The 21,952-nt window shown below is 41.7% G+C and overlaps 1 protein-coding gene across 1 annotated transcript in view; it reads right to left on the reverse strand.

The window, feature by feature from the left end:
* LOC135078608 (kinesin-like protein unc-104) overlaps positions 1-21,952 on the reverse strand; it is a 162,576-nt gene that overhangs the window by 16,477 nt on the left and 124,147 nt on the right. Inside the window, exons 18-36 of the mRNA XM_063973137.1 lie at positions 21,462-21,576; positions 20,680-20,813; positions 19,619-19,830; positions 17,762-17,968; positions 15,877-16,014; positions 15,288-15,418; positions 14,785-14,955; positions 14,190-14,370; positions 7,414-7,504; positions 7,137-7,235; positions 6,029-6,241; positions 5,217-5,355; positions 4,329-4,449; positions 3,859-3,961; positions 3,355-3,529; positions 2,695-2,807; positions 1,694-1,826; positions 1,159-1,241; positions 37-169 (exon numbers count right to left, since the gene is read on the reverse strand). Coding sequence (XP_063829207.1) covers positions 37-169; positions 1,159-1,241; positions 1,694-1,826; positions 2,695-2,807; positions 3,355-3,529; positions 3,859-3,961; positions 4,329-4,449; positions 5,217-5,355; positions 6,029-6,241; positions 7,137-7,235; positions 7,414-7,504; positions 14,190-14,370; positions 14,785-14,955; positions 15,288-15,418; positions 15,877-16,014; positions 17,762-17,968; positions 19,619-19,830; positions 20,680-20,813; positions 21,462-21,576 — 2,692 coding nt within the window. The remainder of the gene's footprint in view (positions 1-36; positions 170-1,158; positions 1,242-1,693; positions 1,827-2,694; positions 2,808-3,354; positions 3,530-3,858; positions 3,962-4,328; positions 4,450-5,216; positions 5,356-6,028; positions 6,242-7,136; positions 7,236-7,413; positions 7,505-14,189; positions 14,371-14,784; positions 14,956-15,287; positions 15,419-15,876; positions 16,015-17,761; positions 17,969-19,618; positions 19,831-20,679; positions 20,814-21,461; positions 21,577-21,952) is intronic.

Consider the following 21,952-nt stretch of genomic DNA (forward strand, 5'->3'; position numbering starts at 1 on the left):
GCAGAATCTGCACAGCTACATTGTGTATACACTCACCCTGTATGAGCTTGATGTATTTCGTAGCCAGTTCGCGCTCGCGCGGCGTCATCTCCCACGGCTGGTGCGCGGATTCATCGCGTGGTGCGTGCGCGCACTCCGCCGCCGCCTTCGCCGCCATGTTGGATACCTCCTGTGATAAGTGTGATGGTTATACCACAGAATAATAATAAGTACTACGTACAGAAGTTTTACTTCGCGAAGGTATTTAAAAAAATGTATGCTCAATGTCATTAACAATATGGTGTAATTTAGCCTGTCTTAAGAGTCAAGCACCATTTTGTTGACAAACGTCAGTGATCGGCACTGCGCCGAAGCTATAGGGCTGACTTCGGTAAAATGATGTGACGTGAGGTGCCAAACTGCGGAAAATGGCGGAGGAAATACATTATTTAGCATGAATTATCATGAATAATATAAACTACTTATTTACTTCTCAGTGTCTTGAGGCAACTTAAAAAAGTACATTCTGTGTTTTTATTATTATTTAGGCAGTTAAATACTGCACAGTATTTAGTACACCATTTTCTTTATTTTCTTCCATCATACTTAAATACTGCACAGTATTTAGTACACCATTTTCTTTATTTTCTTCCATCATACACAAGAATACGCGTGCGTGAGTCAATGTTCGCTCGTATGTGAGGCCTTGTCGAATAGTATCCTGTAGGTGGGCCATCGTGCGTGTTTTGTTTTCGATGTAAACTCGCGGAGATGAACAGGCCTGGTTACACATACATACATAGATCACAAAAAATCAATTTTGAGGGCTATTGTTTGACGTATGACATTATATGATAAGAAGATTAAACTAAACTTGCATTACTTATAAGAATACAAATGAGCCTATCTATTTCTAAGGACGCGCGCTGGTAGTTTTAAGAGCTTCTTCAGTTTGAGTCCTTAAACTTCAGCTGAAGAAGTTGGATCATTGGGAAAACAAGCCTAAACAGAATCACTTAAACGTATTTTTTAAGTCGGTGAACTTTAATACGAGTGAATTGAATCCAAATTCCAGTGTTACCTTAATGTTCATCATTATGTTGACCTAACAAAGTTCAATCAAGTTTGAACCATAGCATAGCACAAGTACGTAGAACCTAATTTCCACGATCGTCTTACCTTCTCCGTCTTGGTGAAGTCGTTGGGCGCGACGGAGTTGTCGTGCCCGTGGCGCAGGCGCTCGCGCAGCGCCAGGAAGTTTTCTAATTACAATTGTTGATCCAAACCCAAATAAGACGTTCAAACCAATTTGAACCTTAACACAAGTGCACAGAACCCACCTTCTCCGTCTTGGTGCGCAGCGCCAGAAAGTTTTCTAATTGCAATCGTTGATCCAAACCCAAATAAGACGTTCAAACCAATTTGAACCTTAACACAAGTGCACAGAACCTACCTTCTCCGTCTTGGTGAAGTCGTTGGGCGCGACGAAGTTGTCGTGCTCGTGGCGCAGACGCTCGCGCAGCGCCAGAATGTCTTCCAATTACAATCGTTGATCCTAACCCAAATACGATGTTCCCAGAAACTTGAACTTTACCACACGCACATAGAGCCCACATTATTAGCTCACCTTCTCCGTCTTGGTGAAGTCGTTGGGCGCGACGGAGTTGTCGTGGATGTTCAAACCAATTTGAACCTTAACACAAGTGCACAGAACCCACCTTCTCCGTCTTGGTGAAGTCGTTGGGCGCGACGGAGTTGTCGTGCCCGTGGCGCAGTCGCTCGCGCAGCGCTAAGAAGTGCCGCGTGCGCCCCACCTGCTCCAGCCGCGTCATCTTCTCCAACTCCCACTGAGGACAAAGTAACGTCTTAGTAAGGGGGCGTCCATTAATTAAGTGAGACAATTTTGGCAATTTTTCAACCCTCCCGCTCCCCTTGGTGAGATTTGGTGAGATTTTTAAAGACCCCCTCCCCCTCCCCAAAATCTCACGTGAGATTTCTTAAAATGCATATTATTTGCAATGTAAATGGGTTATCTATGCTTAGATTAGGATTTAATATTAAAAAAACAGTTTCTCCTAATTTCTTTATTGTTTAGAAGGTTTAGAATAAAAAATTGAATAATTTATCATTATCATCACAAAATATATTTTTTTTTTAATTTAAAATAACCCAGTTTTCTCGCAATGTCATCCTTTTTCTTACACGAAAAAAAATTACGTGATATTTGTCGAGATCCCCCCTCTCCCCTACGTGAGATTTAGTGAGGTTTTTCTTGACCCCCTCCCCCCCTAAACGTCTCACGTAATAAATGGACGCCCCCTAATATGCGATATAAGAGCCAAATTACACCACAGTAGCTTGCATATGATCGAGTATCCATCCATACACTAAAGCCATGAGCCAACACTGAACATCAGAAGCAGTTGCAGTAAGTGATTTGAATTTGAACTGGAATGTCGCAATGTTCCTGGTATGAAACGAAAAGAATACGGTTGGATTTTTTATGGGGCACCACATCGCTAAGCTAAGCTCGAAGCTGTTCTGTTCGTTGTTCTACCACCAAGTGATCAAAACACCATCATAAAAAATATGTAGTAATTCAGAAAAGGCACAAAAAATCACTGACGAAAACAGCGTTAGTTTTTAATCAAGGATAAAACCAAGTGATTGACGAGACATTAATTTTATATATTCAGTCGTAAAGTATCCACTGACCTGGTGGTCGAATATCAGCGAGTCCCCGCGTGGCCTCCAGCCGTGGAGGTTCTCTTCGCCTCGCACGTACGTCCCGCTGGTGTCCAATACGCGCCTCTGTCGTCGCTGTACACCTGTAGAAACCATAATGTCGTCAAAATAAACGTGTAGCATAATAAATTAAAAACAGATTTAATTGTGTGTTTACGTTAAAGTTGCAACTCAATCAATATTTATTATTTTCATCAGGTCATTTACGGCCGTATTCACAAACGATGCTTGCTTAAGTGAAGCAGCAAATCGAAGGCACAGCGTTGAATAGAGCTCTGTGATTGGTTCGTGTGTCACCCTGTGCGTCCACGCGCACTGTGAGACCTCATAGTAACGTTTGTGAATATGGGCTTTAGTCTTTGTTAGGAACACGAACCTCTCCAAATTACCAAAGACAAATGGAAAATTTTGCCTAGACTTCCTATGCTGATCAAACGGGTTGGGAAATCCTGATGTTTTGCTTATTAAAATTATTTCTTCTATACTCGTCTCTTAAAAAACATCCAAGAGAAGAAGTAGCTCAGCTCGTAAAAGCCAGCGATGCGGCCCGAACAGGGCCCGTTTCAGGGAACGCCCGGGGGCCGCGCAACCCACCACAAATGACGGGTCCTAGTGATGTAGCAACCGTACCTGGCTCCAAAGCCCGGTGAAGGCTCAGCTCGTATAATCCGGCGATGCGGTCTGCGCGGGCGGCGCGTGGCCCGAACAGGGCCCGTTTTAGGGAACGTCCCGAGCGGGCCTCGCGACCCACCACTACCACGGATAGGTCCTTTGTGATGATGGCTGGTCTGCCGCAGTTCTCCACCTATAGTGAAAAATAATACTATGGTTATAGTTTGCAAAGTATACATCAAATCTAAGGGCCACATCGACAGAGATGGAAAAATACAAACTTGCATTTTGAGAGATGGGATCTGCAAGCGTATTTTATCTAGAGATGCGTATTCGGTATCGTTAGCTTATGATTTGTAGTAACTGTCAATATAAACACCTGTCAAAGGTGTTTAGCAGCTTCGATGAAACGTCAGGTTTTCTCACCCATTAATAATCTGACTATTCTTCTACAGAATTATTAGCGCTACATAAGGTTAGTGTTAGTTTTATATTAGTTCTAGCAGGGTTATTATTATTTACCTCGAGGTAAGCGCTGAGCGTGATGTAGACCACTTCTCCATTGGCGCTGACCCTGTTGAGCAGCGGCGAGCCGTGCAGGCTGCTGTCCCACGCCGCCTCGAACCTGGGGAAGAGAGAAGTTATACAATAATCCCTATTTCATTTGATGCTAAAAAAATAGAGACCTTTTGCTCCTATTTTGATAGATATAGCAATAGAAAATGATCGGTAAAAATATGCTAATACATACCTATTGCTTGCAAACTAAAAAGTACTAAGTTTTATGGTGATTTTATCTACGTAAATCCGAATCATAAGTTTTCTATAAACCACACATCTTAGTCAAAATTTGTGGCCTGGCCAATGGCCATATTATTAGGGGTTAATCTCAATCTCAATAATCTTACTGCAACATGTTAGAAAATAGATATCTGACCGATATAGTGTAGTTTAGATTTTAGATTCACAAAGAAACAAAAGAAGGAATGTACCTGAATACGGCCCTGTCGTCGAGCGTGGGCCTCTCTCCCGGGAAGAGTCCGAGCGAGAGCGCGCCATCCTCGTCGCCGTCTGTTGTGTCCTCGTTAGCCTCTGGCGTGTTGCGGATGCGGCCTGAAACAAGGTTACAAAGTCAGCAAGTAGCTCCACAAAATCTATGTATAATCAGGTAACCGTTACTGATTGATTTATCAATACAAAGCTCAAACCACTGATCGGATTTCGATGCAATTTGGCTCGCAGATGAGTTAATATGACGCAGTCATTCACTAAGAAACTATTTTCCAAAATGGGATAAAAGAGGGATCCAAAGTTTGTATAGTGAAACGAAAAACTTGTTTGACATATTAATATCCAGGAACCTCACGTGCTTTTAACAATACATTGCCTTGTAATTGATAAAAAGTTCATCAATTAAGTGGCAAGACGGTGACGTCATCGGTTTGTATTGTAATATAAAATCGATGGGAGTCTCGTTTTGACTGTTCATAAAAGTACATCAATTGATTGGTGGTGTCAAATACCCTATTGCATCTCAAAGTGAATCTTTTAAAACTTGAAAACAAAAGCATTCATAAAAATAAAAGCAATGGATGATTTTGTTTATGCTTACCAACAACAAGCTCCCTGACATCGGCCCATTGCAGGTCAGACGAGGGCTCGTGCAGGATGGTGATGCGGACGCGTCGCTGGACTTTAAACTTTATTGCCCTTATCACAGAGTACAAAAAGCTTAACTTTACTTACCAACAACGAGCTCCCTGACATCTGCCCACTGCAGGTCAGACGAGGGCTCGTGCAGGATGGTGATGCGGACGCGTCGCTGGACTTTAAACTTTATTGCCCTTATCACAGAGTACAAAAAGCTTAACTTTACTTACCAACAACGAGCTCCCTGACATCGGCCCACTGCAGGTCAGACGAGGGCTCGTGCAGGATGGTGATGCGGATGCGGCGCTGGATGCCCTGGTGCAGCACGAATAGCCCGCGGCAGGGTAAGTCGTCGCTGTGTTCTACCACCTGGTAAAGAGATGTTGTGTTCAGATGGTGGATGGATGTTGAATCTTATGAGGGTGTGGGTAAGGTTCGAAATAGAGTGGATGTATTTGAAACTTACTGTTATTATTCAAATTTACTGCAATTTGAACCTTATATTTCACGTCAATGAGATTCAAAATGAAATTAGAAAATTATTTGGTAAGTTCAAAATCCGGTAGAAATTGATCAGCTATTATCAGATTTTAAACTTTCGCGTTCCATTTCAACTAAAATAGTAAGACACGGGTCTTAACGTCTGCTTGTGACCACGGCTGCAGCATAGCAGCCGAAACGTCAAGCCGTGAGTACATAATGTAACTCATTAATAAACGTCGCGTTAAGACCCGTGTCTTACTATTTTAGCTATTATCAGGTTAGGTTTAATAGAAATTATACGGAACGACGAATGAGAGGTTTGGAGTTAGGTACGTACAAGTTTTTACAATAAACTAGGGCTTCTTTTGTCTAGGCGTCTTCGGATTTAGGATTCCAGGTGAAGTTGAATTTCACTTCAGTATTATCATCTCTTTAAATCAAGAGAGATGCAGACCAAGAAATTCTCTATTGTGGTGTCGTGAAGAATTGGCCGTAACTTAGTGACTAATTTCGATTAAAATCATTAAAATATTAGAGCCTATGAGAGCACAATACTCACCGCAGGCACGTAATCGCCACTAGGCGCCAGTTCACAAATCTCGAACCAGACCAGCAGATCGTGTTTAGAATGCAGATGGCTCGAGCAGCAGGGAGGTGCAACACTAGCAGCGCCCCACTTAGGGCTGCGAACCGGCGCCGAGATTGGAATAGAAGGCGGCAGCATACGCCGGGGCGGCGTGCGCCCGGCGACCACCCCGTCTTGCTTCGCGTCCTGCATAACAAAGCTTTGCTGCTATCGAACAACAAAAGTTTCAACACTTTAATACGGCGAATTTTGCACGCCGGTAAATATGGACAGAAGTGTAAAGTACGGCCAACTAGCAGCGATACAAAAGGTCGATTCCACTGTCGAGTTGACAATCTAATCTGTCTCTTCCCATCTTGTGTATTTGTCGTAATGTCTCGTTCTCCCGCCAAAACATGTCAAAGTTAGACGGGTTCGTCAACATTTGGACATACATAGTTGTTGCAATTCACGAGGGCGAATCTATTACTTGTCGGTTCTTATTTTATTATTCCGATATATTTAAGTCTCGATGAAAAAGGGGTAAGCCTGTTGCCATACACCGGGCACATTGTAAGGCAGAAATGTTATTATTATTCTGGTTATTTAATTTAAATCTACATTATACAATAAAATTATAACAATAACAAAATTCAATAAAACATCTATTTGTATGGTATGGTTTATGTGGTATGGTTTGCCAGATATTTTTTAAAACTATATTGTCTACAAAAATATGTAATCTAACTATTAAAAAGTTATGCACCCCTGCTATTCTAAATGACCATGACATTGGGTTTGTTTACATTTGATATCGCTTCTTGTTGGCCGTACTTTAGTGATGTGGTTGTCATATTTACACAAGTTTTAACGTGCAAAGTGCCAGCTTAAAGTGAATCTACTTTGAATTAATAACAACAAGATTAATTTGGAATTTCATGAACGAAGGAAACTTGTAGTGCCTCAATTTAAGATACCTGGATAGATAAAGTTGATAGATAGATATTATTTTTACTGCACACCACACAAAACTAATAAAAGAAACGGTGCAATTTAGACATAAACTTTTGTCTTATGTAGGTATTTGTTTATAAATTCTCACCTTGTGCAATGGATGTTGCTGGTAGTGACCGAACACTTCGAAAACAATCGGTTGCGTTTTTATGTATTCGACAAACGATTTCGTCACAGGTACCGTGATCTGCGGAAAAATGCGATTGTCAGTTAGTAACACATATTTTGTTAACCCTAAACCAGGCTCTGGTATCCACATCAATTTGAACTTTATGCCGTAAAGATACGGTTGAAAACTAATGACTTTTTTTAGCCTGGTTAAGGGAGTTAAAAATAAAATCAAGACCAAACAGCTAAGGACTTACATTCTGTACGTGGTAGAAACCGAGTGGTGTATTTTTTCCTGTATTCTTGACGGGTTCCGTCGAGAACGCATCTTCGTTGCGATGTAGGAAGCTGTAACAATATGTAATGTCATTCAATTAATTATTTTATTTATTAACGTATACCAACAACATTATTTAATTATATTGTTACACAAATGCGAAAACATGTAAATGGTATTTAGTTTCTTAAGCAGTGGTTTTTAGTCTGTTATTGTTTCACTGTATGTTTTGCGAAAAAAATTAAAATAAACATTACATTACATTTACAAAATCAAATTCATTTAATTTGCACAGGAACACATTACAAAACAATTACATGACAATCTTATTTAAATAATTTTAGTATGTATGCAATATGCATGACAATAACAGTTACACACAGCTTTGGCTTATATAATTAGTTACTAATAAATAATATTATAAGTACATACATTTATTACTTGGATCTAGAGATGGGTAAGTGCTAATAATCCGATTAATAGCAATTGGCTAATAACGGATTAAAAGCAGTTATTAGCCATTAATAGCCAATAATAGCCGATTTCAGATGGTAACCCTGCTATTAATGTTATACTAATGATTAAACATATCCCTTCATAGTTTACAAATTTAACACTTGAAATTTGGAAGGGACGTAGCTTAGGTACCGTAGAGGTGCATTAAGAAAGGAATACCCGAAATTCCCACGGGCACGGGAATTAGCCGGAAAATCCTTTTGTATGAAAAAATCTTAACCACGTAAGATAGACGCTTGGAATTTGGCATGCAGGTACCTTAGTAAACTCAAAGCTTAATTATAAGAGGATATTGAAAAATTCCCACGAGAACAGGAGTTAGCGGGAAAAAACAGTTGTATGAAAAAATCTAAACCACGTAAGATAGACGCTTGAAATTTGGCATGCAGGTACCTTAGTAAACTCAAAGCTTAGTTACAAGAGGATATTGCAAAATTCCCACGAGAACGGGAGTTAGCGGGAAAAAACATTTGTATGAAAAAATCTAAACCACGTTAAAAGGAGAAACTGACTGACTTAGTGACATATCAACGCACAGCCTAAACGGCTAAACGTATGCACTTGAAATTTGGAAGGGACGTAGCTTAGGTACCGTAAAGGTGCACTAAGAAAGGAATTCCCGAAATTCCCACGGGAACGGGAATTAGCGGGAAATCCTTTGGTATGAAAAATCTAAACCGCTTAAGTTAGACGCTTGAAATTTGGCATGTAGGTACCTTAGTAAACTGAAAGCTTAGGTACAACAAGGAATTCCCGAAATTCCCACGGCAACGGGAATTATCGGGAAAATCCTTTTGTATGAAAAATCTAAACCGCTTAAGTTAGATGCTTGAAATTTGGCATGCAGGTACCTTAGTAAACTTAAAGCTTAGTTACAACAGGATATTGCAAAATTCCCACGGGAACAGGAGTTAGCGGTAAAAAACATTTGTATGAAAAAATCTAAACCGCGTAAGATAGATGAAGGGGGTAAAACGGGATCCTCGCGTACGAAGTCGCGGGCGGCCGCTAGTACATTGTGAGTCTTAAGAAAGTGCACATACGAAAATAGGCGGAACTACTAAACCTATTTTTATCGACAAAAAAAGTAAAAAAATATGTGAGTTTTTACTATTTATGGACATTTTCTGGGTATTTTATGTACCTATTTTTTTAGTGTCGCCTGTTATTAAGCACTAACGGCCGCCCGCGACTTCGTACGCGTGGATCCCGTTTTACCCCTTCATCTATCTTACGCGGTTTAGATTTTTTCATACAAATGGTTTTTCCCGCTAACTCCCGTTCCCGTGGGAATTTTGGAAAATCCTGTTGTAACTAAGCTTTAAGTTTACTAAGGTACCTCCATGCCAAATTTCAAGCGTCTAACTTAAGCGGTTTAGATTTTTCATACAAAAGGATTTTCCCGCTAATTCCCGTTCCCGTGGTAATTTCGGGAATTCCTTGTTGTAACTAAGCTTTAAGCTTACTAAGGTACCTACATGGCAAATTTGAAGCGTCTAACTTAAGCGGTATACTTTTTTCATACAAAAGTATTTTCCAGCTAATTCCCGTTCCCGTGGGAATTTCGGGAATTCCTTGTTGTAACTAAGCTTTAAGTTTACCAATGTACCTACATGCCAAATTTCAAGCGTCTGACTTAAGCGGTTTAGATTTTTCATACAAAAGGATTTTCCCGCTAATTCCCGTTCCCTTGGGAATTTCGGTAATTCCTTTCTTAGTGCACCTCTACGGTATTTAAGCTACGTCCCTTCCTTTCGAGTGCCTACGTTTAGCCGTTTAGGCTGTGCGTTGATCTGTCACTAAGCCAGTCAGTTTCTCCTTTTATATATTTAGATTCTTTTTTAACTACAATGTCGTTTATATAAATTACATTGATGTTTTTTTAGTTCTTTTTTGTTTCTTTGAGTTATATTTGATTTTAATATTGATTTGATTTTAAAGGTGGAAGAAAAAACGTAAGAAACTATTAATAGCAGGGTTACTAGCCAATGGATGGCTATTAATGGCTATTAATAGATAATAATCAGTTATTATCCAAACTAGCTGGCTACAAACCCATCTCTACTTGGATCTTAAAGGAGAAGTTGCAACGTTCATAGAAAATTACCCCACGTCCGACAGCTATGAAAAATAATAATATCTCATTTATTTATTTTATTTAAGGCACAGCTATAGAGAACAGACAATAACTATACAATTAACACAACAACATAGCACAATATTAAATCTGAACTCCGATTAGTCTTTTAATAGCTGTCGCTTTTTTCTCCCGATTTATCACAATTTATTTATATTTATATAATTATTATAGTAATATTTCTACAGTAAGGGTGATCACTGAAAGTATATCATTATTTTCATACAAATTCTTAGCAATTTTTTGAGATACTTCTTGTTGAAGTCGGAAATTGGAGCGTGGTTGGGTTGGTTTTTGCAACTTCTTTTACATTTATAACAAACAAATAAAGATAAAACATTTGTTTGGACACATTAAGAACTACAAATTACAAAACCAATACAATCGGCACATTTGATTTAAATATGAATCTTTACAACACATAATACACAGAGGAAAAAAGGATAAACCATGTTGAATTGAAACATCATTTATCCTTTTTTTCCTATTTTACACATTGTGGCGGTATACAATGTTCCTGGCTGGTGACAAAAAGAAGAACTTACTCCAACTGGCAGAAGACATAAGCGTAGTCGGGCCGATGTTTGCGTCACGCTCGCCCGCTGCCGTCTCTGAGTGCGTACATTCGGCGGACCCAGAGATGGCGGCGCGCGAGTGACGGCTCCCCTTAGTTGAATCGTAGAATCCGTATCACGTATGAATTTTTCGTAGACTTAGCGTAGTTTTAGAGTAGGCTTCTAAAGTCACAGTCAAAATTTCTTTATTTGTATAGACTATTATACAGGGTGATTTTTGTATCAGTATCCAAATTTTCAGGATCGACTGAGAATCAGTAACTTAATTGATTTACGTAAAGAAAACAAAACTTTTTTCTCCATATTTAATTATTTTCATCCGCTGCGCGCGGTTTCCAAATTGACTTACGTGGAAAATTTGCTTCGTTCATGGAAAAATACGTACACACAGTTAACTGCAAAGCTTAATAGACATAATGGTGAGCGAAAATAAGCAATAACCTTTAAAACTTAAGATATGGGCACCCGCGGATTAGACTTTCAATATCTATTTTTAGAAAAATACCACAATTAAAAATAATTACGATAAAGTTGTATTGTCAAATTGTTCTAACGAGCTTATTAAAAAAATTTGGATACTGATAACAAAGTCACCCTGTATAGTGCTTACAAATCGTCAAATATTTTGCTCTTAAGGAGCCTCTACATGTCTCATAATGTTTTTACCCTACCAGCGCTTCGAGACCAACATTTGGCAAGTGCTGAGAAGAAGCGCCGCAATAAACTCAGTCACCACTGTCTGCCGGTTAATATAAATAAGTATATTCTAATCTGTGCATTCACTCGAACTGGTGACGTCAGCGTAGGTCCGTTGTCTGTGTGGCACTCGCGCGCCGCCATTTCCGAATCCACACATGGTAGATCCGGAAATGGCAGCACGAGGGTGCCTGCTCCCTTTCCCGCGTGAAATCCCATCACACTTATCACACTGGCTGCTTATACTATGTTACGATACAGATACGTTCTTGCGTGAGCCTGCATAAGTTTAAGCGTAGTCCCTACTCTTGAAGAAGTCTTCAGCGTAGTCCGGCGCCCGCTGTGTATGGCACCCGCGCGCCGCCATCTCTCAATCTATTACTGGTAGATCCAGAAATGGCAGCGCGAAGGTGCCGTTCTCCTTCGCTCGTGAAATCCCGTCTCACGCGTCCGCATCACACCGTCTGCTTATACTATGTTTCGATACAGGCACGTTCTTGCGTTTTAGCGTAGTCCCTAAAGCCTGGTCCGTGAGCACGTAGAATTTTGTCCAATGACCCCAAGCTACCCATCCTTATCGCTCGCGCGTAATTATATTGCTGTCGCGACTGTGCGACGGGCGCCCGCAGTGAGTGTGCGAGCGCAACAGCAACATAATTAAGCGCGAGCGATAGGGATGGGTAGCTTGGGGTCATTGGACAAAATTCTACGTGCTCACGGACCAGGCTTAGACTTGAATTGGCAGAAGACATTAGCATAGTGCGGCGTCCGTCTGCGTCGCACTCGCGCGCCGCCATTGGGCATAACAAAGTATGCTCATAGATGACCCGGCGCGGGTGGCCGCCTATTTGTTGCACCGCTAGTAAATGGACCGCGGTCGTAGCGTCGTACTATCCGTTCGCGATAAGTTTGCCGCTGGCGATATGACGTCACTCGAAAAGAAGTGTCTATAATAACTATAGTAAACTATGTTGAAAATAATTTTTATTTATTAATATTGATAAATATTGTGTATTTGCGTAAAATAAGACACATTAATTGCGTTAATGACTAACTAATTGCGTTTAATAGTGGTTGGGGGAGGGGACGCGCATTCCACGGACCGGCAAACTTAGCGCGAACGGGTAGTACTCTGTTTACATTCTTGTGTACATCTGTTCCTCTATTTCCACTCACACAAAATGGCAGAAAATGTTGGCATAGTCCAGCGCACGCTGCTTACGTCGCATTCAGCGTGCGCTGTCTATATTATCGACAAAGTCGACGCATGATCAATTTTAAAAATGTACGTTTGCACGAGAAATGACCAGCCCACAATTGGTTTGATTTTGTCCAATATTTAAAACGAAGCAAATGACACATGGCGGGGATTAGGTCTAATCGCTGCGGAGAAATATAAGCCTTATGGTGTTCATGCGTCAACTTTGTTGATAGTTCACTCAGCTTATTTAGAAATGTTATACAGAGATGGTTATACTATCATAACAACCAGCATACCAACAACATTACATACAAAGTAATTACATGAAAATCTTACTTATAGAAGTTTAGTATGTCTAATAACAGGTACAAACAGCTTTGGCCAACATACTTAGGCTGGGTTTCACCATCTTACCTTTGAAAACATCAATAATCTGTCAAACTTCATACAAAAAACATCAGTTATCGTTATAGTTACCGTCAAAGCTAGGTGGTGCAACTCAGCCTTAGTTTATACTAATAAATATGAAGTACAGTCAACAGTATATCACACCACACATATTGCAAAATAGCTCACATTACAAGTTCGTAAGATATAACAGTGTGCGGCCTGATATGCCGTCGTCTGTAGAATCAACACAGCAATTAAAACACCACTGCTTATACACATTTATTTGCGTTGGTTGTGAATACTTAGGGCTAAAAAGACAAAATGGAAATACACTTTAAGGCTGAGTCCGCACTACGGTTTTTTCCCGCAAGCGGTAAACCGCCAAACCGCGAGACCGCTCGAAACGTATACGCAGGAAAAAGCCACAACAATTTGTTTTACTTGGTTATATAAAATCACGTGGTTAAAAACAGCGGCGGTTTAGTCGTAGTGCGGACTCGGCCTAAGGCGGCCTTGCGCCAGGTGACAGCTGAGCCTACGCACTCACTTGAACTGGCAGAAGACGTCGGCGTAGTCGGTGGCCACGCTGTGCGCTTGCAGCACGGTGACGCGGAAGGTGAACTCGCGGCCGAGCGCCAGGTGACAGCCGAGCCTACGCACTCACTTGAACTGGCAGAAGACGTCGGCGTAGTCGGTGGCCACGCTGTGCGCTTGCAGCACGGTGACGCGGAAGGTGAACTCGCGGCCGAGCGCCAGGTGACAGCCGAGCCTACGCACTCACTTGAACTGGCAGAAGACGTCGGCGTAGTCGGTGGCCACGCTGTGCGCTTGCAGCACGGTGACGCGGAAGGTGAGCTCACCCGAGCGCCAGGTGACAGCCGAGCCTACGCACTCACTTGAACTGGCAGAAGACGTCGGCGTAGTCGGTGGCCACGCTGTGCGCTTGCAGCACGGTGACGCGGAAGGTGAGCTCACCCGAGCGCCAGGTGACAGCTGAGCCTACGCACTCACTTGAACTGGCAGAAGACGTCGGCGTAGTCGGTGGCCACGCTGTGCGCTTGCAGCACGGTGACGCGGAAGGTGAGCTCACCCGAGCGCCAGGTGACAGCTGAGCCTACGCACTCACTTGAACTGGCAGAAGACGTCGGCGTAGTCGGTGGCCACGCTGTGCGCTTGCAGCACGGTGACGCGGAAGGTGAGCTCACCCGAGCGCCAGGTGACAGCTGAGCCTACGCACTCACTTGAACTGGCAGAAGACGTCGGCGTAGTCGGTGGCCACGCTGTGCGCTTGCAGCACGGTGACGCGGAAGGTGAACTCGCGGCCGAGCGCCAGGTGCTCCGGTAGTTCCTCGTCCTTCAGCTCTGAGGCTAGCGAGCTGTCGCCGCGCCCGCTGTCCGCGTCGCACTCGCCCACGGCCATCTCTGTAAACAGCAAGCTGGTTAATATTGGCTGAAAAAGGAAACCACGAAATCTTGACAGCGACAATAAACTACGTAACTCTGAGTTCAGATTCCAATTTTACAATCGTGGCGGGATTTATATCTAAGATAGATTTTCACTGCGACTAGGTAGCCTAGGACAGTGGTCCATTCTCGCCCCTCTTTAGCTTAGGCGCAGACCACCGATTTTTGTCGCCCGTTAGTTGGGTCGAGTTGTTAATCAATATGGGCATGTATGAAAGTGTGCACATTACACTGATTGGCTGATTCTTCATACAAATGAGAATCGAGCCCAACTATCGACTTAAAGAAGTAACACTCCTTTGTTCTTGTATGCTTTTCGAAGCTGGTCTCCAAGTCTAGAGCTCTGAAGCCATCTCGTGTGACGTCACTCACCTTCAATCTTGATGTTGGAGTCCTGTCCATCCGCGATGCGCTCCTCCAGATTGAGCGCGTTGTGTTTCTCGACGCTGGTGAGCGCTTTGAGCCGGGAACGCGTGGGCGCGACGTCGTCGTCGAACGATATCTTCGCCGACTGCTTCACGCCGGCTACGAATTCAGCATTGTCTACAAATTATACCGGACCAATCAGTAACATACGCTTCAATGAAGCAATTATGGGAGTGTGATCGATCGTTTTTTCATAGAACAAGCAGTAGAGCTTGAACACAGAACGGTATAGAACAAGTTAAATTATGTGTCGCCCAGGCTGACAAAGGTGACTGAGTTTCTTCCGCCACTTCTTCTCAGCACCAGCCCATATGATGTCCCAAAGTGGTAGTAGGGCAAGCTATATTTGGGACGTGTATAAGTGCCCTAGAAAGGTCACTATTTCAGGTCAATCCTTCCAGGATCATCCACATCAAATAGTTTTATGCAACATGACATTGACAACTCACTCTTGTCGGCGTCGATGACCGCCTGCACGGCCACGCGGAGGTAGCCCTTGACGTCTCCTTTCTCGTTCACGATGGCTACCTTGTGAATGAGTGGAACCGGGTATAGCAGGTTCGACAGGTACACGAAGCTCCTGTTGTGGGAAATGACATTTATTAACTTCGTTACTTACTGCCAGAGACGAAAATATGGATCAACTTCTACTAGATGAATGGAAGACAAGATAAAAACAGCGGGATCCCTGGGCATGCAAATTGGTTTTCGTATAAAGATAAAATATGCGTCCAGCTTTAGAACGATACTGGTTTATATTGATTTCTCAGGTAAAAAAGTGGCACATTGATATTCCATGATTCGATGAATAATAATTATGTGAAGCTGTTCAGTATGATTGAGTCCTGTACGACACCTATGGTGGCTCAGGAAAACTGACCCCACTTGCTAATATCCCCAAGCCAAAATAAGATTAGGATACTAATTGATGACGTCAGTCACAGTCGCACTAGGAAGATCCTAAGGCACTCACGAAATCTTGACTCGAAGTTGTTACAACCTTTCTGTTGGAAGATATGAATTGATGACGTCACTCACCGTCCCACCAGGCGGAACCAGGGGAACCGGTCATAGAATGGATCCCCGCCGGTGACGGACTCGATGTTGTGATCGGGAGACGTCGGCGACAGCTCCGCTTCATTGTGATACATCTCACGCATCAGCTCCAGGCGTTGTCTGTCGAACAAACAACTTTATTGTGACGGGTCCAAGATTGAATTTGGATTGACAGGATTGTGCAAATTGGATTGGGATAGTTTGGGTATCACGAAATCCCATTACGACAATTTGCAAATAGTTTAATGGAATTTCGTATATAAGGTTATGTAACATAGTGATCATTTTATGTAAATCTAAACAACACAATTGCAGCTAAGCAAACATTGCAGTTTTGATTAAAAGAGTGACATTATAAAAACATTTTGATACAACATAAATAGCCGGTGATTTGGCAAAAAATTACAACAACTTTTTTTTCGACTAGACACAGATATTTCATTCTTTAGTATAAAAAAAGCTTTCAGCCGCAGCAAGCTTCATCATATTGCAGTTTGTGATTTTAAAAAAGACAATGACAAAGCGATAGGTATTGTATCATCGAAATTTTGAACAATCAGATTAATACACAACATCGTTACATAAAATAAATCAACAAAGGAATACAAAAACATATCGATTCACAATGTGAGTTACTAGGTTGTATTCATACTACAGGACAGGGAAAGTTATATCATACAAAGTTATATCATACAAACTAAGTGTACATTACTAGTATATCTAAGTAGGTATACAATGCTATTGGTTAAATAACGATATCGTAATATTTGTAGTTTGATTATGAGGGTGGTTTGTGCAGGATTCTGGATTATGAGTTGATTTTGAAATGCATTAATTCTTCATATTAAAAACCTTAACTTTTATGCCTAAAAATAAAATGTCATTTAAATGTCAAGAATACATTACAAAATCACTCCGTCAACACAACATCGACGCATACGCAAAGAAAAATGTGTGGAAACACCAAATCATAATAATTTCACAGGTATTACACATAAGCTTAAAAGCTATACCATCATTCTAAAGTGCTTTATTTAAATAAGTTCATCTTGGCGAAGTTATTTACATACATTTCCATATTTTAATAATTTGTAAATCCTTATTTTGTCAATAACAATAGTCAATAGAATGATGGTTTCACAAGCATGGTTATGGTTTCACAAGTATATGGTTCACTATCTAATACGGTGATCAAGTGCAGGACTGGATGGTCTATCATACATTTTGGTCTCTACAGGTTCTCCATCTAAAATACTACGCTGGTTATAACAGTTCTAAGTGTATGAGAGTTCTGATTTTGATTTTAAATGGTCCTACATTAATGTGCTCTATTAGTTACCTTTTCATCACCTTGCCTCAATCACGAGTTTGTTGTTTGAACCTATCATTTTGGACTTCAAGCGGGTTAATTAATCTACCTACAGCACTGTAAGCAGGTCAATAAGATATTGTATTCTTACCAATAGGAATACTAATCACGAGTTGTACACTGAAATTGCAATATTCTGCCAGCATATCATCGATATGATTAAATGATGCGTTTAAAAGATCAAGAATTTTGCTCACGCTATAACCTGCTTTTCGGAAGGTATATTCTATTACTAGTAAAGAGGGCCCTTGGATATTAGATAAACCTCTATTATTGATGAATTTGAAATGAGGTCCCGACACTTTTTCATTAATTTACCTCAGTTACTGTCATTTTCGAGCGTCAGTATCGAAACCAATATCACGCGTAACTTAGTGTGTGAATACACCAGCATCATAAACCTACGATCTCATCGATAGAAGTGTAAGCTGTGTGAGCACACGTACTACTGCCGGCATGAGGCGAGGCGAGACGAGGCGAGGCGAGGCGAGCACAAACCTCGAGGGCAGCAGGTTGGCTAGCGACAAGCGCGTCTGCTGCGCGCACGCCGATATGCACTGCAGTATGTCTGGCGCGGCGCCGGGCGCTGTTGCCAGCTGGGCGGCCACGGCGGGCGGCGGTGCCAGCTCGAGCACCGGCTCGTCGTCCTCCTCGCACGCGCTCCCGTTCATGTTGTATATCTGCCGCATGAGCTCCAGGCGGTGGCTACGGATAACAGAGGGTTGCAGCGCACCGCCCGAACGCCCCGCGGTGGACGAGAGTATGGGATGACATGCGAGTTGTGCGTTGGACCTTTTCATTTGCACTTTTATTTTTTGTTAAAATATTCTTCAAAAGGTCGGATAATAAGTTAAACTTTGGAAGCGCTGTCATTATTCTTGCGCTTGTTTTTTTTTTTTGTAAATTTTACTAACACTACCTTAAGAATTTATTTATCCATAGATTCATTATGCACTTATTGATTGATTTTCTAAGACATATGAGTCACAAAAGCTCATTAATCTCCAAGCTCCTTTGTGCCACACATTGGCGAAAGATTTAGACACGTCAATTAAAATCTATAGAATCATTTTATTTTACATGTTGCCCATAATGTATGTAATCAATTAGATGGTTGAAATATGTTGAACGCTATATGCAATGAATTAATTTCAATCAATTAGTGACGTTACATCGATAATAAGAAGGTCCATTATTACGTATTTCGGTAGCATGTCCTCTCATTGGTCCACGTTCCCAGCAAATGACTAGACTCGGTCGTTATGTTGGTTCATGAGAGCTAATGTAACGTCGTGTATGTACACCACATCTAACACACCGACGAAACACACTACTATTCATACTATACATTCACGTTCTCATCATTTGCTTCTCTAATAAATATGAAAAATCTATTATACATAAGTATTATGTAAAAGGTAGCACGTAAACATATGGAGAACTAAAATGAAAAAGCGGCAACTAAAACAAGCTATAAGATTGAAACATCGCAATCTATACAGTAATAAATATCATAGAAAATACTTACCCTTGAATAAATATGTAGATATTGTTAACTAACTACAGAGCATAATATAATAATACATAATCATATTTTTCCGTACAATTGTACAAAAGAACGGGTTCGTCCAACACGGCACCAGCAAAATAGGTCGGTTACGTTTCTCATACGAGAAGAAAAACGAAATAATAACACAAAAAAACGCAACGGAAAAGAAACAAACATAAATAGGAGTACAGTCAGTGAAAATACATAAATAGTACACTATTTTTGGCCATTACTGTTGAAAATAGGCCTATTAGTTCTTATGTACTGAAGTCGAGACTGTACCTAAAGAAAATACGTAAAATAAAAGTACATATAACATAAATTCACACGAAATAGTTTATAAATAAATAAAGATATGACTGCAACGAGGGTTATTTGAAGACAGGATCACGCTTGAATAAAAATTAAAATACTTATGTACAACTAGAAATTATAAATAAAATGTAATACCACAGACAAAAAAATTTTTTTATTTGTACTATCTAGGTTTCAAGTTTATGTCTGTGTCAAATTATTTCTGTCTCTCATTACTTATTGGATGCTGAATTATTGAATATACTCCAATCGACTGGTTTCAGAACGTATTATTTTCTTATCCTAGTAGAATGACACAAAATTTTTGATGCAACAATTCGTTAAGATTACTATTTAAAGCCTCAAAATACTCGTAATTTCAATTGCATGGGAATAAGCAGTTACATATTCCCTAACCTAATTAATGACCTTGTTGCCTACATAACCTTCAATGACCTCAAACGTCAAAAGTGTTATAACTCTTTGTTCGAGATAAACAAATATGAACTTACCGCAGTTTCTCCAAGGTCCAATAATGCGTAGCGCCATTCTTGGTGTCAGTAACTTCGACGGCGACGACAGTGGGCGCGCTGGGTCTATACTCGTCATCGGCATCGTCCCGTGGGGCCAGCTCAGCAGGGAGCGGCGAGTACGCGGTATCGGTCAACAGAGTGAACTGGAATTGCACCTTCTTGCGGAGTTCGACTGATATTGCGTTGGCTTCCTGTGGGTGGTATGGTGTGTTAGTGGGGTGGAGTAGATAGTTTCGAAGGGTAGGAATTTATGATGGCTTAAAAACATGCAGTTGTATGTCTCACCAGTTGTTAGTCACTTCAAAAGCAACGGGATAAAAATGCAGGTCAGTAAAAGAATTTTCCTTGAGGGTCACCGCCTAAAAAGGTTTCAGGATCGGAAACTTTCAAAATGCACCCTGCTCTGGAGATAATCATGAAGCAAATTCTTTCTTGTCACTATCTATCTACGTCATCTATACGTCACTAAGGTCACTGACCTTCAAGAACACAACATTGCCCCAGAGGCCGTCCCGCAGCAAGCTAAACTGGCGCTATATCCGCCCATATCACTGTTCTTCTTTCCTGTCACTATATACGTAATCTATACGTCACTAAGGGCACTGACCTTCAAGAATATATCGTTGCCCCAAAGGTTGTCCCGCAGCGACGTGAACTGGTATTATTTTTATCCAGATCTCTGAAAAGTTTCCTGTCACTATCTACGTCATCTATACGTCACTAAGGTGACTGACCTTCAAGAATATAGCGTTGCCCCACAGGTCGTCCCGCAGCGAGGTGAACTGGTGGTACTTCCACTTGCGGAACGCCCACGCGGATCGTCCACCCATATCACTGTTCTTTTTTCCTCTCACTATGTACGTCATCTATACGTCAACGTCACTGACCTTCAAGAATATAGCGTTGCCCCACAGGTCGTCCCGCAGCGAGGTGAACTGGTGGTACTTCCACTTGCGGAACGCCCACGCGGATCGTCCACCCATATCACTGTTCTTTTTTCCTCTCACTATGTACGTCATCTATACGTCAACGTCACTGACCTTCAAGAATATAGCGTTGCCCCACAGGTCGTCCCGCAGCGAGGTGAACTGGTGGTACTTCCACTTGCGGAACGCCCACGCGGCCAGCCCCACCTCGCGCGCCGACCAACACTCTGTCTCAAACAGGGGATTCACTAAAACGGGAGCGTATAGTCACTATGGGCACGGGTAAAATGTTATAACATAAAAGGTAACACATAAAGGTCACCGCACACGGGCTTCACGCCACAATCACAAGCAAACAAAGTTGACGCCGGTGACCGCCTGTGAATGTGACTATGAATGAGTGAAGCCCGTATGCGGCGACCCTAAAAGAAAATTAGTGTGAGGTCATGCAACGTCAGATATAAATGAGTCAGTAGCCGAGGTATGGGAGCGGCACAGAATGGGTGACATTGACATATTATTATGACGAGACAGAGCATACAAGTCTGAAGCACAATTGAAATCTCACTGACGTTTGGTGTCATAAAAAGACCATCGCGTGCCGCTCCAATATAGATGACCCACGCTGAACTGTCCCACCAAACTCAATGACAGGGGGGCGCTACCATCTTTCAACTATATGGTTTCCAACATGGCAAAAATCGGAACCAGTGATCCGGTATTGACGGTGGCGCCCCACTGTCAATGTCATAGATATGACAGTTCAGTATTTTGGAACTATACGTGGGCCACTGACATATTGTCAGGTAAGTACTAGACCTATAGTTAGATATTCAATTGATGTCAATCGGCGCGTCAATAAACATATTATTATTTAGATAGTAATAAGGCCTTACCAAATATATCCTCATCGTTGTGGAAGTCCTCTGGCGTGTAGGAGGAGTACATAGACATAGTGACGCTCTGCTCCTCAACTTGGCGCTGTAGTGCGTCGATGCGGGCTTCGTAGTTCTGCAAGTAAAGAGCATTTGTTAAGACAGATCAAAATCGTCTCAAGACAATACTCTTTGAAAGTGTTTAGTAGCAAAGAGATGTTACAACCAGACACTGTGCCGCTATAATGTCCGTCTTTTCTTTCTAGCACTCAAGATTACGTCCGCACTTTACGTTCAAAGCTCGTTGCCTTTGCGGTAATACATGTTGTGTGACCATTAAAGGTATCACCAGGCCTGTTCATCTCCGCGAGTTCACATCGAAAACAAAACACGCACGATAGCCCACCTACAGGAGGCGATTCGACAAGGCGTCACATACGAGATACGAGCGAGCATTGACACACGCACGCGTACTCTTGTATTATGGAAAAAAAATAAAAAATACTGTGTAA

Source organism: Ostrinia nubilalis, chromosome 15 (genome assembly GCF_963855985.1).
Source record: "Ostrinia nubilalis chromosome 15, ilOstNubi1.1, whole genome shotgun sequence".
NCBI classification, from domain to species: domain Eukaryota; kingdom Metazoa; phylum Arthropoda; class Insecta; order Lepidoptera; family Crambidae; genus Ostrinia; species Ostrinia nubilalis.